This window comes from Pezoporus flaviventris, unplaced genomic scaffold (assembly GCF_033815535.1).
Source record: "Pezoporus flaviventris isolate CSIRO_AGI_PZ_B2104156 unplaced genomic scaffold, CSIRO_AGI_Pfla_v1 ptg000023l, whole genome shotgun sequence".
Classification (NCBI taxonomy): domain Eukaryota; kingdom Metazoa; phylum Chordata; class Aves; order Psittaciformes; family Psittacidae; genus Pezoporus; species Pezoporus flaviventris.
Genome location: NW_026892571.1, coordinates 4,354,080 through 4,371,296, shown reverse-complemented (window position 1 = coordinate 4,371,296; position 17,217 = coordinate 4,354,080). Strand labels below are relative to the sequence as shown.

Here is a 17,217-nt window from a genome sequence, read left to right as displayed (position 1 = left end):
GCAGCATTAGCAAGAAGGGCTAATTGGGACTGGTTTAAAGCACACATTGTGTAGCCGAGTCCGGTAACACTTTTGATCAGGCAGACAACACAGCCACAAATTGCTTTCTTCCCCCTCCAAAATATCTGACCCCGCAGGACGCGGCGTTTTACCTTTCCCAAGCAACCCAGACAGGCAGACAGGCAGACGATGGAGCTCACACAAGAGCCTGGGTCCCACCAGCTGCTCTGCGGAGCACAGCCTGGACAAGCCCTGCTTTCCAGGGGCCCCAGGCAGATGGAGGGTCCCTGTCCCCCACACTCAGCCCTGGGGTCCCCAAGGGTGATGCGGGGTCCGGTGACGATCACCGATGTTGCTGTCATTGTGACCCTAGGATCAGATGGAGCTGTACATACGCAGCTAGCTCAGACTTTCTCTCCCGGGAGTGTTTTGAGCACAGCCACTGGCTGTGAGTTGAAGAGCAATTGCTCTCCACCACCTCTTTGCCTTCAAACAGAGATGGGTGCAGATATTGGGTCTCTCACTGCCTGCAGAGAGCCTCCCGATTGCAAACCTTGCTCCAGATCCTCCTGACTGCAAACCTTGCTCTAGAAGCAGCAACCTTCCCCATTGCCCTATCCTCCTGCAGGCAGGCACCCCTCGAAAGCTCTGCCCAGGGTGCTGTGATCCCCAGAACCTGTCCACAGCCCAAAGGCCTCCTCTCTTAGTCCCTGCAACCCCGAGCCAGCTCTGTGAGCCAAACTTGGGAATCTGGTTCATTAGCTCTTGGCAATGCCAACCCTCAAAATGTCATGGCATGCAGAAATCTATGAAAACCAGAGACCCCAGACATGTGTTTTTGTTTGTTTGCATGTGCCAACATTTCCAATGGCTCAGAAATGTGTGCCTGTGAAGGCTGCATGTGTGTTATTCATTTAGGATCATTTTCAGTCCTTATAATAGGAGGCTCGTTTTATCCTTTTGAAAGCTCTTGGGCAGAGATGATCACAGCCCTAAAGCCTGCCATGGCTGTAAACGACATTTAAGCTCCACATAGCTGTCTCTCCTTGGAAAATAGTCCCAGGAAGGAGTGGAAGGGTTTTCACTCTGTGCTCGTGTCAGATACATAGATAGATAGGCAGCTCTCTCCTCTAGGCTCCTTTGTAAACCCCAGCCAAGATTTTTACATTCTGATTCATGCAAATACGATCATCTGATCAAAGTAACATGTGCTACCTCCCAGGAACTAATGCACTAATCGTTGGCGTGCCGCCGGCCATGGCCTATCTCACACCATCGCTTTCCCTCCTTGTTCCTGACGCTGCTTCCTCCTGTCCCTGCACACAACATCCCTCAAGCAGACAGCTGGCTCTGAGCTAGGATGGGGTCTGCTTCCAGCCACCTCTGCACACAGCCTCACTCACCCTCACAGAGCCTTCCCTTGTGCCCTTTCTGCTCCGCGTGCCAGGGTTTCTTGTGGTCCATCTCTCCCAGCTACCGATGGAGAGGTGATGTACCCCACAACGGGCACGTGTCTCCAGATCCCCTGGCTCTGAGGTTTTGGGGTGGAATCTCCCAATTACAGATTTCTCCCAACGCTTCCATAGCTCTTTTCATTTACTCAGGGTGGAAGCAGGTTTGGAATTGCCTCTTTTGGGAAAAAAAATTGGCCCTTACAAGCCTGGACTGCATAAGCTGGTGAAACCACAACCCAGAGGAGGAGTCGGTCCTCAGTGCCTGTCTGGAAAGAGGGAACTGCAGCATCACCTACGGTGCTTCCCCTGGCCAGGCCATACTGCCCTTCACCCAGGACACCCCTCAAAACACACCAGGAATCTCATGACACTTGTGCTGCTTAACCAAGGAAGAAACTCCCATTAGAGGCTCCAATGCGGTTACATCTTCTGTTATTCCTGGCCGCCGTGGTTGTTTTTTTCATAACAAAGGCAGTGTTTTCTATCCTTTAGGCCCGAGCAGACCAATTCATCTCTCTTCAGATGGGTTTGATGTGGCTTGGGAAACTCAAGCGGTCGTTTCCCAAGCCTGGCATAACCCAATTACACTTCCTGTGGCTCAGCCAAGGGTCCCCCAGCCTGGCAGACTGGGGATGTGCAGACAGTTACCCTGTTGTCTGCCACAAAACTGGAAACAGGCTCTTGCCCGGGCAGGTGTCAGCCACCTTTGGACTATAACTTTCCATAACTGAATAGAAACAAGTCCCACCCAAAACAAACAGGGTCAGGTACGGCAGTGGTTGCCACCAGTATCTGAGGGTAATCACTAAATCCACAGGTCTTGACTGACAAACCTTGCCATGGGACAGGGATGCTGCAGGTGATGCACCAGAGGGGATGCTCGTGGACTAGGTCTCCTTGGGTTGGCATCCTAACACAGCTGTTGCAAGCTTAAAATGCCGTGGGAGGAAGGAAATGGGTTATGAGCTTTTTTCCCATCAGCCAGAAGTCAGCCTCTGGAGAAAAGGGGGTGGCAGCCGGGGGGGTTCAGCAGAAATAAGTAAGACAGGGCCAAACCAGGGAGGGTTTGGTGTATGGACCCCTCAGCAGGCTCTGTGGAATGGTGGTGGGAGTTACCAGCCATGGTCTCATCCAGTGGAGCAAGGTGGGATTTGCTAAAGAAGCAGTAAACTGCCACAGAAATGGAGTTTTAGAGAGTGCTCAAATCTATTCAGGGACATTGAAAACAGACTCCACTGAGAACAGGCGGAGGAGATTTTTTTACACATCAAATACTGCTTTTGAATCCAAAGTGAAGCTTCTGATTTCTCTTTCCCCCCTTTAAAGTCCCCTATATATAAATAAATGAAATAGATTGTTAAATGCAGTGAATTAAATGTCTTTGGTAAACCCAAACCTCTCCACCCTGTACTTTGTCTCACTTAAAAAGAAGTTTCAGTTTGACCTGATTTTTCCTCCCCAATTTTTCAGCTCACACCGTTGGAAATAACAGAGTCTGTGTAGGTTACATCATCCGTGAGGAATCTCCTCTCATCCATCTCCAAATGAATAACAACGAACAGTCAAAAAATAATTGAAGTTTTATATATATCCCTTGGCCATTCAGGTGGTATGGCTGGCACGAGACATAGGCACTTGAAACAGCTGTTGTGAATCTTAAGTATAAACTTCCACCCTTTGGCACTACACCAGGAAATTATGCATAGGAATTTACCTGCTTTTCCTTGCAGCAGACCAAAATCACGATGTTTAACACAATATGGGTTTAACGTTGGGAGTGGACAGGAGACAAAAGTTTTTTCCCTAGAGGACAACCAGGCTTTGTCTGATTTTTTCTTCTAGGTGGGATGAGTGGGACCAAACGGGACTCCAGGCTGTGCCATATCAGGCAAAGGGCTCTGAGGGCAACCCTTGCAGATAGATGAATATACACACACCTTCTCCTCCTTCATTGGCATACACCTGCATTTTCTGGGGCACTGAAATGCCCTACAAAGTACAATCACCGCTCCACACACACACCTTTCCACATAGGACAACCTCAAAGGCAGGTATGGTAACATAGCATGCTCTTTTAGTCAAAGTCACATGTTTTCCATTACCCAACCTATCCCACCCAGACACAACTCCGTTTGCTCAATCAGATCATGCTTGGTGGACAAACTCACCTAGACAAGACAAACTGCTAGACCATATTCTCTATCCAGAGCCTGAGGTCCTGGCTGTAATCTCATCCCACTGCTTTTGCAAAACCATGGAGGCACCAAAACTCTCAGTGAATCCAGGAAAGTTGATGGACGTCCATGGGGCAAAACACTGTTCCTAGCACTACGCACTAGTGAAGCCTTGCACCAAGAGCTGGAGCAGGCTGGGCTCAAAGGGCTGTTTAAACCAAACCTAACTTCTACGTTGTTGTGTTTCCATGAGCCAGGGTAAATAAGCTATTGCAAAGACCAAGACAGTTTGAGGCAGTGCAGATGGCAGGGGTTTGCTGAGCTCAGGCCTCATGGTGCTTTCCAGGATCCTTCCCAAGCTCTGCTCCACTCCCACACGCATCTCCCTGTAGACACAACGGGTTCACGGGCACTACAGCACCCAGCTCATTTAAGCTATGGCATAAACTCCACAAGTCATGGACCTAAAAACTGGGTCTTCTTATCACTCAAGCATCAGGGCAACATTCCTTCCCCAGACTTCATTATTTTTGCCCCAGTTGCTTCTTTCTTACTTTGTCCCACCCAGAGACATTTATTGGAGTCTATCAGCTACACACCCAGAAGCTAGTATTAATTGTATAGATATTGTACATACTGCTGTGTAAGTGATGTAGTTGAAGCGATCAGTTCCCTTTCAAAGGTAGGCTACACCTTTGTGCAGGTGCCATAACCTCCCACCTGCAGAAGGGCACAGCTAAAACTGCAGCTGTGCTCCTGGAAGAGGCTTCTCTGCTGCTTCACATCTGCAAAAGCTCATCTCTAACTGAGAGTCTGTGAAGCAGAGCTATGGGGATGATCCTGAGCTAAAGACAACTGCAAGGACAGAGGAGAAAAAGCAGTACCAAGTTTCACATGCTCCCAAAGGATACATTGCCAAAAGCCAGCTGCTGGCAAGAGGGATAGATCAGGCTCAAACAGGGCAAATGAGGCGCAGCAACCACTTGGCTTTGCAGCCCAGAGCCTGCAATGGCACCTACATCTTCATCAACAAGGCAGAGGCAGAGCAAAACTACTTGGCTGTCAAGCAGGAAAGACCACACCACCTTCGGGGCACCAGCTGCAGGGATGTCAAACGTGATCAACCGCTCCCAACAGCTCTGTGGTCCAGGAGAAGCTGCAGGGAGCTGGAAGAAACCTTGCACAGGGACCAGGACACTCTGTCTTTTCAGCCAGTGGTGAGCCTCAGACAGAGCAAGACGATGCTGTGCTGAAGGGTCTGCCTAACCTGAACTAGACACAGAGCATAGCTGAGCTTTGACCACCCATCCTTCACCATCAAGGAACAGCACAGGAGACCCACCACCCGGAAGGTCTCACCGAACAGCAGTCTGGTTTGGGCAACGTGCTCAACGTATTGACAAAAACCTCCCTGGACCTACAAAGCTTCCCTCCTGGGATGGACTCCCATTGCGGCATGCCCAGCGGCTTCATGACAAACCCCACCACAGCGTTATCAGAGCGTGCCACTATCTGATCTCAGCTATGAAAACACTGCTACAAATCTAGCAGCATTTCTGAAACAGAAGCTACAATATACTCTTATTAAATCCAATTAAGTAATGTATTTGTTTTAAAGTGTGCCCACCCAGGGCTCCACACACATTCATTCCACCAGTTGCTTCAAGCAATCACCTAATGTTACACCCCTCGCTCTTGAGGTTGTTTCCACCATAGTAATTAAATCCTCATTAACAATTTTCAATTATAAAGTAAATCAAATGTAATAGCCTACATGGGGAATCTCAGCTCGTATTCAGGGAGCCTTTAAAGGAAGGCATGGTAAACACCACAGACAAGCTGCTTCTCCAGAGTCTGGAGGTCAGGAGAGCGACCTGTCAACAGCCACTTGCAACCTCCGTCCTAGCCACCAAGCACGACCCAAGCACAGAAACACCATGTGCCTGGTGGCAACAAACACAACGCCCATCACTTGGCACGTGGTGGATTTCCCACGTTCCGGTTCATTTCTTGAGCCCCTCGTCCCCAGAGCACACTTTTGCCCAGTGTGAAGGTACTCTGAGGGGTACGAATTCTTCTTGTCTTTGCCCCTGTTTTTGTTGCTGTTAAGAAAGCCTGAAGAGCAGACGTTCAAACACAAATACTTGATGCACACCATCCTCAGCCAACATCTCTCCAGTGGCACCTAACCCAGGTGAGCATCCTATCTCCTCACCACACTGACTTTTCACTTTTTCACCTTACTGCTGTCCAGGAAATACTCTTATAACTCATCAACACAAGTGCCAGAAGCCCCTGCTGCCAGTTGCATGACCCCTATTTCCAATGTGCTGGTCTCCAAAACCGGTGGGCACTGTGGAAGAGGGAGCAGATCCTCCCTGGTTGCTCACAGAGATCCCTTCTACCCAGCCTCCTCCAGCATTTACTGCCTCCACCCCTTCAATTTCCCCAATGGCAAACCAACCCTGTCGTTCCGACTGTGAAACCATCAGTGCCATGGGCCATGGCGATATTTCAAGGAGAAAAAAGGCACCCATAAATCCTTTCTTGCTCTGGAAATTAACTGGGTTTCTCCTCTTGGAGGTACTAACACAGCAAATCTCCAGCCGCTCCCAATCCTCCACCCCCAGCGCTCCTCTGAACTTCCCCCAAATCTCTCCCACATGAATCAATCTGAAGGCAAAGCTGGCCAAGCCTTCCAGCCGCCACCAACCAATTCCACCACTGTGCCATCAGGTCCCGCTTCCGTGCTGGTCTCCAGGTGCACCAGGAAAGCAGCTCCCAGTATATTCACTGGGAGAGGAGCTACTCAAGTGACCACCCATGCGTACCTGGGGTGAAGCCATCACCTGTAAGGCTGCCCAGCTTTTCGTGGAGCAGCATTGGAGTGACCCTGCTTAGCACTGTTCATTTTTCTCTAGGCTTGCAAGGTTTGGAGATTGTTTCAGATAAGCATCCTCAAGCTTGCATGCTTATCTGCACCATCTCCCAAACAGCTTTGATCTGCAGGAGTTGGCTGCAGCTCTCAAAGTTATCTTGAGAAAGATTGTTCCGGGGAGAGTCGTTCTTCTGATTAACAAGAAAAAGCTTTCTTAGTGGCTTTGAGCATTTTCAGGCCTGGCTGGCATCAGCGAGTGTAGCCATGTCTGCACACAGAGAGAAGGAAGAAGTCAAACGAGCTTCTCCTTAAAGCTTCACTTGAGCTCAGTTCTCATTTTCACTAAAATCTGAGGTCAGTTAGTTCATCTTACTTCTTTTGCCCCCTTGCTGTTCCACACCGACTGCATGGGTCAGTCTGTGGATACAGGTTCACACCTTGCATTTATATGTGGCTTTACATCATCCACATCATCTGCAAAACACCAGGCAAAGCTGGCTGGACCAACCCGGAAAGCAAGTTACTGACAGGCTGGGAGAACTACACATGAAAGGGAGAGGGATTCGTCCCACCGAGGGCAAGGTTTGAAAGATATAGTATTGGATTAAATAGCTGAAACAAACAGCCCCTCTCAAAACCTCTGGTGAAGGAAGCACAAGCCATACGTCAGTATGTGTGAATTGAGTCAGGCGCTGATTTTCCAGTTTACCTTCTGCTTGGCCAAAGCTTCAGGAAATACTTGTTGGGCTGAAAGGGATCAAATACAACTCTGGCTCTTGAAAAATACCAGTGTGGAGTTGAGGATTCTCGCACTCTCAGCCCATCATCACCCATGCGGGATTTCTCCCTTGTGGGAACACCAAGGGAAGAAGACAGCACTGAGGAAAAGGAGGAATTGCAGAATTAACAATGAAGATTATAGTGGGGAAGCTACCCCAAACATATCCTGCTGACCTCACATGAAAGATAAATATGCATTAAAAACCCCACTACTCGGGGAGGGGAAAGAAGTGTGAACAGCAAAAGTATGTACACGTGTTTTAAATAATTTTTTTAATTGTTGAGGCAGTAATACTTGGTTCATGGAACTGCAATATACAGAGAGGTGAAATAAATAGCTTATATATATATAATATATATAATATAGCTGGTTTTAAAATATTCCCTTATCATTGGTGTACTAGGTCATCTTGTAGTCACTTGAATGTAGTTAGCAGCATTCTCCAGAACTGAGCATAATGCAGGATCACGGAGCCGTGACACCTTATGTCGTCAGAAAGGTTACAGAAGATCGATGCGTCGAGAACTCCACGGAAACTCACTCACTGCAGCACACACCATCTTGTCTTGGGCCGGCGGGCAGCAGACAATAAATAGATTACTGCAAAAACCGGCACTTTTCGGGGCAGGGTCTCAGTAACTTTGGGAAAGAACTTTGGTTTTCTTTGGTTTTTTATTTCCTTATCTTTAATAATCACTTGGTTGGTTGGTTTGTTTTTCTTTTCCTCCTCTGGGGATCTGCTTGAAAAGTTGTCCTTTCCAAAAAAAAAAAAAAGCAAAATAAGCACCTGTGTGTCATCAACAACAAGAAGTCAGTTTAAATAGAGCAGTTCGGTTTGTTTTTCAAGTCACAATAAATCCCTAACAGCTTTTCCCCAGCGTTTGCCATCTAGTCTTTATTCCTTTTTTTTATTTTTATTTTTTTTTAAACACAATGTACAAAAATAGAGCTTCTTCCTTATTTTTAATGTAAAAATATTCCTCTGGTGCAGTTTTTTTTTTTTTTTTCTTTTTCGTGGTTTATTACTGTGACACTGTTTGTTTTTTGTCTATTTTTAACTGGGGTTGGTGGGTCGTATTCTCTTAGTCCTCTTGGTGACTGTTGTGTACTTGAAAGGTTTCTGTATCTCCACTTGCCCCTTTGGGTACCTCTTCATGAAATGTACATCTTGCTGGTTTTCCCGGGTCTTGGGCCCTTTCCGTGGCCTCCCTTTTTTGGTGAATCCAACATACCAGCCTGAATATTTTGCTGACATCAGTGCCGTGTAGTTGTTTTCTAGGACTTTCTCGATGAAGACACACTCCTTGCTGGTGCCATCGGGCTGAAAAAGGGAAAAAAGGAGGAAAACATTCATTATCCAAATGCAAGCCCAGTGACCAAAACCCGACTTGGCATAAATAAAATCATCACATCTGGACCTTGTTTTGGGTTCAAACATTGTTAATAGGAGCCGTAACGAGCATCAGCTGAAATAAAAATGAATAAAAAGTATAAAAGCATGAGATCATCATTTCATTTCTTAAACACTGCTATCCAAGGACAGAAAGATGTTTCAAAGACAGTTGAGTTTATCCAGTCCAGCTCCTTCAATTCCAAGGAAAGCAAGATATTTAGCTTTGCTTTTTCCACTAGGAAAGGAGGATGAATTGAGCTTGTGCCAGGAAAACATCATCCTTCGTCAGAAAAAATAAAACAAATCAGAATTTTATCTAGGCCAAACAACAGTGTTTCCCCTTCTACCATTTTGCTATGTTTTATGAAAAATCTTATGGACTCGCATCCGTACTACCCAAATCCCACTAAAATCATTACAAGCCTTAGTCTAAAAGTCTTCCCAGTGCTTTGAAAACAATCCCTTGGCAGCATCCTGGACATGATACCTGGCAAATGAACCTCATGTGGAACTCCAGGCATGAGCCAGCGGGGTGCAGGAGGTGTTGAAACCCCTGACCCCACTCCACTCCTTGGGACCCTGCAGAGCACCGAAGCCAGCAGTTATTTCCCAGCCACACTGCACACCCCAGGCTCAGCTCCAACTCGCATCCCTGATGCTGGTGTTGTTACAACAGTAGTGGAAAGGGCTGTTCCCATGGCAGAGCGACTGCCCGGATGAAACAGCATCCCACCAGCACCCTGATCGGATTGCAGCTACAGGACGGCGTGCAGCAGTTTTCTCAGCCACCAGTCCCACCACAGCTTCACTGCCAGAGTGGGTGACCCAAGCTCCTGGTTTTACACCGTGTCTCAGAGTAGGCTTTGGTTTGGAAGGGGGTTTCGTTTCTGGTGGCAAAGGGGACACGGTCCTTCCCCTTTCCCAACCTTTCAATCTCAGCCTAAAAGCAGCCACACAAAGCTCAGGGACCTGGCTTAGCAAGGCATGCCCCTGAATTACTTTCCTCCGTGCAGAGGAGCTAGGATTAGCACAGAACTGGAGGCCAAAAGCTCCTGAGGACGAGTGAGGCTCCCCAACCACCCATACTGCTGGGACTGACTCCTTTCCCAGTGCAGCCACTGGACTGAGATGTTGGCAAACAGGGCTCAGCTCAGCTTGGTGATCTAGACCAACAGACCCAGAACTGGACTTTGAATGCAGCAGCACATGGACCTCTGGCTTTACACGGCACTGGAGAGAGTTGCAGCAACACTCAATAGCATCTTTAAGTCCTTCAGCACAAAGAAAATTCTTTTCACACATAATCTTCTGCCAAAAAATATGTTTTGCCCTTTAACTGCTGAGATACTGGTGCTGCACCTAGAATGTCATATGTCGTGTACACTTTGTTTTATGCATCAAAAGATATTACAGAGTAGATACAGGCTCACTTTAGCCCTGGGTGTTTTATGGAACCCAGACAAGGATAAGCACAGCATGGAGCATCATACAGAACCTAATCTAATGCTCAAGAAAGCCAAATGAAAGATTTTCATCATAGTACTAGCCCAAACCAGCTCTCCACTGAAGTAAAATAATGAGTTTTTCAGTACCTCAGGTCTATGCTTGCACCTCGGATTCCCAGACAGCCATGTACAAGCTACAAAAGGATCTGTGAGATGGGAACCATCAGGCACAACAACCCAAGCTGGAGTCACACAGGCAGCAAGAGAGGGAAAGCTTTGCCATCACCAGCCTCCAGGACCCGCCATCCCTTAATACCTTCAGCAGAGCTTCTATTCAATCCATGCAACAATATGCGATGCTTACTCTAAAATCATGAATGTACCATCCTGCCCAAAGGGTCTCATTTCCACGGGCAGGTCTCGTTAAGAGGGCACGGGAGGATCACAGCAACTTCTGCATCACACAGACTAATCCAAGGTCTGTGTTCCCTATACATGCCCCCTGTACAGGGCAAAACCAGCTCTGCCACAGGACCAGCATTCTTCATCCCTGGCTAGGCACAAAGGTCCTCATTTTATCATCTACAACTGGAAGCTCACAGATGCTTTAATGAATGGCAGAACTGGGTAAAGCTCAGTGGTTCCAGTCCCTGGGGGGGGGGGGGGTTGTTCTCTGAGCCCTGGTTTGATCAAAGCCACATGAGTGGGGAAGGGGGAAATCAGTCGACACCACGGGGTTCCACCAGGTTTCAATGGGAAGCCATAAAACCCGCCCCAGGTTTCTCAGGGCTCAGCCCACTACAAACCCTTCCCCGGTGAATGGCGAATTCTTAAACAATACCATGGCTGAGTTTCAAATCCACCCAAACCCAGGTGCTGATGAGCCGACCGGATCCGTACCGCAGGGGGAGCAGGTAATTGGAAGGGCTGTTTCCCGCACACTCGTGGAAAGGTCCTGGATTTGAGCCCTGACCTTGTTGCTAGGAGAATTAAGGCTTTTTATTTTGTGCCATTTGGGAGGTTTCCGCTTGTACTGCAATGTCAGTTTCTCATGGAAAACCAAGGCTGGAATGAAAAGAAAACGTGTGTGTAGGAGGGGGGAGTTATTCTATTAATAACAAAAAAGTATTTACTTATACCTCCAAATCTGCCGACAGAGCCTAAGACGGAGACAGGAGGTGGAGGAATAACAAGGTGCAACTTCAGGCCAACCTCAGGGCTAATTTGAAGTAAACAAGGTGCATGAGATAAAATAACTTGCTTCTGGAAGAGGAAGAGCTAAATGATTTGATAACACGGAATTACAGTAACATTTACAAGTACCTTGAGATAAATCAGGATAAGGACCTGACTTCCCCAAACAGAGCATTCCTGTACGTGCTAAGACACGTCAGAGGCAGACAAATGATTTTCAGATACTCACAAGACGATTTTACAGCATCTGGTGTAATTCCCAATAGAATAAATCGCTCGCACATGTTACCTACACCATGGAGAGCTGGAGCTCCATTAGGGGGAAAGGGTTTCTAAGGGTTTTCAATGACTTTTAAGTGTCACTTTGTTTTCATCAGTGACCATCACATCAGGTCTTATCATGTCCCTGTTTAAACGGCAGTAAAACACTCATTGGGTCTGTCATGCATTCCCTTGCCCCTCCAAAAAGGGGAGGATGGAAAACAGAGACAGCTCTGGGTGAGCATCTCCCCGTGCTTACCCTTTCCCAAGAGCTCCCAGTGCAAATGTTGCTGCTATGGGGCTGCACCCTCCACTGCAGCATCAGCCGGGAGGTGCTGCCAAGCCACATTTCATACATACTTAGCTGTCAGGATGCACCTTGCAGAGCACTCACCCTTCAAAACATGGAGGCTTGGTTTGAACTGATGTTTTAAAATAAAGAAGAGCTCTTGAAAGCCTGGGAGCTGTGCAGGAATCGCCTGGCCTGGTGTGATGCCACAGCCACACAGTGAGAAGGACCCACACCCAGCCCCGCATCCCCACCAGCCCCACATCACAGTGTTCTACATGTGCGTGGCAGATGAGCTGCTCCTGCATTTCACTCACCACCACCCCACGGGCAGCATCTCCAGCCGAGCTCCCTGCTCAGAGCGGGGTGAGATCCTCCTTATACCTGTCACAAGCCACCCCCAAATGGCCAGTTTTGCCCCCAGGAGCAGCTGCCTGACCCTGCGACAAAGCCATGCCACCGCGGAGGTGACACCTTGCAGCTGAGCTCTTTGCAGAGGTAATTCAGAGCACTTTTTGTTTGAGCACACCCCGGGCAGCCATGGGAAGGTGTGGTACCCGTTAGCCAGGCTCCGGATAAATGCCTTATAAAGTGCCTGCTCTAAATGACGCCTTCCACAGAAACCCCTAGGGCATCACCCAGGTCCAGGCAGAGGCAAGGGACACCAGGAACTCGCATAGCCCAGGCAGCATGAAGCACGGGCTCCAGCAGAGCATCTCCTCTAAATAATAGCTGGGAACCAGCTCCAAGTGCCCTGAGCTTACCAAGGAGCAGCACCGGATTGTTTGTGCAGAGCATTTGGCGACAGGCTCTCCAGTATTAAACGTGAAACACATTGAACTGACACTAAAGCAGAATTAAGTGCCAAAGCATTTGCTGCTTCTACAATTACACTCTGGAGCGCTTTGGTGCTCCTGCTCTCCTTTTTATGACCCAACTTGGTCTTATTGTAGTTTGGCTTTCTCGTTTTAAGTTCTCCAAATGGAAAGGATCAAAGGGCTCTTTGTTGTCGTAGCAGGAGCGCTCCTCGGAGCGAGGCATTCCTGCCACTAACAGCTTGCTGCTCAGGGGGAATTCACGGCTGCCTCTGTGCCACCAGCCTGAGCCAAAGCATTAGCAGGTGCAGCAGCCGCCTCCTCCCCATTAGCCTGCCACACTAAGCCACCTGAGCAGCTTTTTATGGGAAAGGGAGGCCAGGGCAGGTTTTCTCATTTGTGCTTCACAAATCTGGCTCAGTGGGCACCGGCAAATCCAAACTTCACTCGGCTTTTACGGCAACAATAAGCTCACGCAAGCGGCTCCGGTAACACCGCGGTGCGGGAGAGATGCCTCCAAGACTGAAAGGTTTCTCTGTTTGCAAAGATCAGGGCATGAATTAAGCCCTATGAGCTAGGCTGTGTTAAGCTGTTGTTAGCTAAGCTGATGTTAAAACACTTCCCCCCTCCTCAAACGGTGCCGCAATTAGAAGCTCTCTGGGTAAAGGCAACTGAATGTGCTGATGATGTGCTGCAAATAATAACAAACACCAAACCGCGTGGAACGTGGCTGTGACGACCCGGGAATGCCGGCTGGGCACAGGGCACAGCGAGACTCCACCTTTCAAGTGAGAGGAGGGGGGCTCTCCTCTCTAATTATCACCTTACTGCAAGTTCAGCCCCCCAGGCTGGAAATCAAATTGTGGCGATACCAGCCCTCCATACAAGAGGGACCACTTCCCTCAGCAAGCAAAGCAAACCCCCTTCTTCCTAAAACCCCTGGAGCATGCTTGAGCAAAAGGTTTCCAAGAGCACCTAGGGTTTTTTCCAAGGAAAACCCTTGAAAACAGACCCTTTCTGCATCCCTTCCTACCCCTCCACCACCATACAGACAGACAGGGGGGTTCCCGAGGAGCGGTACCCTGCCATGCTGGATCTCACACCACCCCCAGGCGCAAGGTTCACCCACTGAGCTTTGCAATTACTGCAAAGGGCTGGTAAAATTCCCCTCGCACGCTGGCACTGTTACATTCACATGCTGGGGTATCCGGAAGAAATCCTGCCCTCTATTCCCTAAATTTCAGTGTGGTGACAGTAGGGTTTTTAGGGAGACGTGCAGTAAACCACTCCTGAAGCATCCCCAGCTAAAGGCCAAGGGCCAGTACACCCGGCAACACTGGTAAACCCTCTGAAGCCCCAGAGCTGTTTCCACAGCATGTTCCTAGTGATATATGATTTTCAGGAAACATTATTTCTCTGGTTATGCACACAGTCAGACAGGCAACGCTCAGAGCCTCCTCCAGACCCACTCCATGTGGCTTGGAAAATCCCGAGTGGAAGAAGGTAAAGCAGGAGCTGTGTTAATGTTGCAGACCTTAGCACTGCCACCTCTCCCCCTTCACACGAGCACCTTTTAAAGGTAGGTCAGAAAGCATGACAGAGAGGTGGGTACAGTGGCTGCCAGATCCAGCAATGCTGTGGGAGATACAACCAGCAAATCTGAGTGCTCTGGCTGCTGGTAAGCTGGACCCAACCATCCTCATGCACTTTGAGGGCATTATCAGAACAGATCCATCATATGCATCCTGATGCTCAGCATCCTGGATTTACAAGGCATCCTGACCACAGAGACACCTTTTGACCCAAATGCACATTCTTGCTCCTAGACGGGGCTGTAAATCAGGGAAGCTGCATCTATAACTGCCAAGAGTTACTCAGCTTCATGCGCGCTTCCTCCAGCTCTCTGGCCTCTGAACCTGCACAATCCTCTGAGGAAAATACTTAGGAGTCGTGATGGGCAGTTCAATAAAAGAGTCTGCCAGAGCAGTGGAGAGGTTAATTATGTGTACAGGACATCTAAGTGCATTCATGGAGCAGGGGAAGTAACACAAAACCCACGCAGAGGAGACTCTCCAAAGAGGGCACATCTCCAGCCAGAGGCCCAGCTGCAAAGTGGCATCGCCCAGGTTTGCACCCAAGTGCACTGGGGGTACATCCCCCTCTCCTGAAAGCACACCAACATGGGCATGGTTGTGCATGCATGGGGCAGCACCTGCAGGCTTTGCAGAGCCCTGACTCTCTTTGTGCCAGACACAAGCTGCAAGCACCAAGGAAGGAAGATACTGGCTTAATTTATTTTTTTCCTTCTACCTTTCATTCAGAAATTCCACTTTTTCTATTACCACTATTTCCAATATTTCTAACTAATACTTGTTCAGTAACCCCCACACTGCCCTGGAAGAGCATTTTGTCACAGGATAAGAGGAGGATACAGAGTTGAAAGGAGTGTTTGGAAGGAAGAAGCAAGCAAGGCTGAGGTTACTCCAGGACATGCCTTCTAACCTGCTCCTTCCATCACAGGCACATTTATTGCCAACAGTACATCAGGACAGCACACACCACTATCAGAGCAAACGAGGCTGGCATCATCTGGGAAGATGCACATTGGCTTAATAGAAATTCCCAGTACATAGCTACATGTACTTACTATTAGTGATGAGAAACATCCCCCACTTTTAAAAGGAACTTTATGAAACCAATAGAAAAATGTAGGAAAACCTAACCTGAGTCAAAGCAGTGGGTTTCCTGCAATAGGAAGCTACTGCTTCAGGAGATATGAAACCAGGGGCAAGTTTCAGGCATGACATCTGAGCAGATCTATGGCATCTACTGTTACCCGTGCCTACTGATTCAGTTACACATATGCTTTCAGGTGCTTCTAGGTGCTAAGTATGGTAAGAGCTGGGAAAGCATTTTTACCCATCCATGCCACGTACAACCTGTGGGTTAAATGCACTGGTGGCGTTTGCTGTGTTTCCTTTTTGAGCAGACATTTTAGCTCCACAGGCTAGTCCTGAACTTTCTCTAGAAGCCAGCATATTTTGGGTAAGCATAAATTCATTATATAGGGACCTATGCCACCATAGGGTTTGGGGATTTTTAAATTTGTTTAAAACACCAGGTCTAGAAGATGAATGGAGCAAGAACACGGGACTAGAACAATTGCTGACCCCATAGCAGGTCTGGTAAATCCCGAATTTATCCACATTAAAACAAGCATACACACCGACTTTCTAAGTTATCATCTCAAATGAGTGCAATCTCATTCAGATGACATTCTGGGAGTGACACCAGTTTCCCTGGGGCAAGTTTAAATCAGTGGAATTCAGGTCCAAGAAAGGTCACTGATTGTCTGTAGGATGGCATTAGTTCTCTTCATGCCAAATTACATTACTAAGAAATAAGAGAAATCCATGATCAAATCAAGTGGCATCCATAAAAATGATCACGCAGAATTGTTCCAGCCTGTGAATGACCAGCTTCTATCCGTATAAAACAAATGCAAGGCTTTCCATATTTAGCCTCCCTTAGGAAAACTTAGTATCTTTAAGTACCCAAAAGACAATGACAGAAAATGTCAAGAACAAAAATGTGTTTAAGCAAGACCTACTTTTCTTTGACCTTCATTAGCATTGTAATGACCGTATCAAATGGACTCTTGCTACTCTTGGAGCATAGGTTTTATTCTCTATCTCAAAATCAGCCTCTGTTCTCACTTCATCTCCAAAAGCAAATTGAGAGTCAAGTAGAACAGTCCTTGAAGAGCAGGATCCACCTGAATGTGCATCTCAGCTGCATCCACTTGAGGACAAGGCTGCATTGCTTTGTTCCTTGTTGCAAGTTAAATACATCAGCATATTTGCAAAGTAAAGTTTAGAAGAAACATCACCCTCATCCTAGAGATGCTCAAGACCAAGAAAAATTGCAATTGGCAGATAAGATGCTCTGAGGGAAGCAATTAAATTCAGCTTGATACTTGCCAGCACAAGATGCATACAGCATACCCTCCCCACCAAAAGAGGCTGAGGCATGACCAGGGCTCAGGGATCCCCTCTCAATAATTTTAATTAACATTTAACCTTAGGGAACTGAAATATTCCAACATGACACACAGCTGCAGCCACCAAGAACCACAGGGGACAGGACGTTAGCAGCTTTATGGCGACACTTGCTCCCTGAACACAGAAAGGATTAAATTAAATTATCACGGAGCTTTCAAGAAAGTGGTATTTTTAACCTGGCAGGGGATATACAGCTACCAGCCATGGAATAGGAAAAAGATGTAAGGTCAAGCTTGCAAGTCTGGTCTGCAGTGTGACAGCCTGGACCAGCACTCACATCCTCGGCTGAGCAACTGTGACTCTCTAGCATAAAACCAATATAATGAAGAAATCTGGTTTTAAAATAAAAGGACCTTTAGCTTTATTTTAGAGCCAACCCTTAGAGCATTGTGGCTGTGCCAAGAAGCCTAAGTTAACTGAAGATGCTCATATACAGCTAAAACATTATTGCAACAGCCTCTTGACCACACGG

The 17,217-nt window shown here is 47.7% G+C and overlaps 1 protein-coding gene across 1 annotated transcript in view; it reads right to left on the bottom strand.

Annotated features, from left to right (window-relative positions):
• Positions 1-7,536: 7,536 nt before the first annotated feature.
• Positions 7,537-17,217, bottom strand: part of FGF18 (fibroblast growth factor 18) — a 70,829-nt gene continuing 61,148 nt past the window's right edge. Inside the window, exon 5 of the mRNA XM_061456471.1 lies at positions 7,537-8,608. Coding sequence (XP_061312455.1) covers positions 8,342-8,608 — 267 coding nt within the window. The 3' untranslated portion in view covers positions 7,537-8,341. The remainder of the gene's footprint in view (positions 8,609-17,217) is intronic.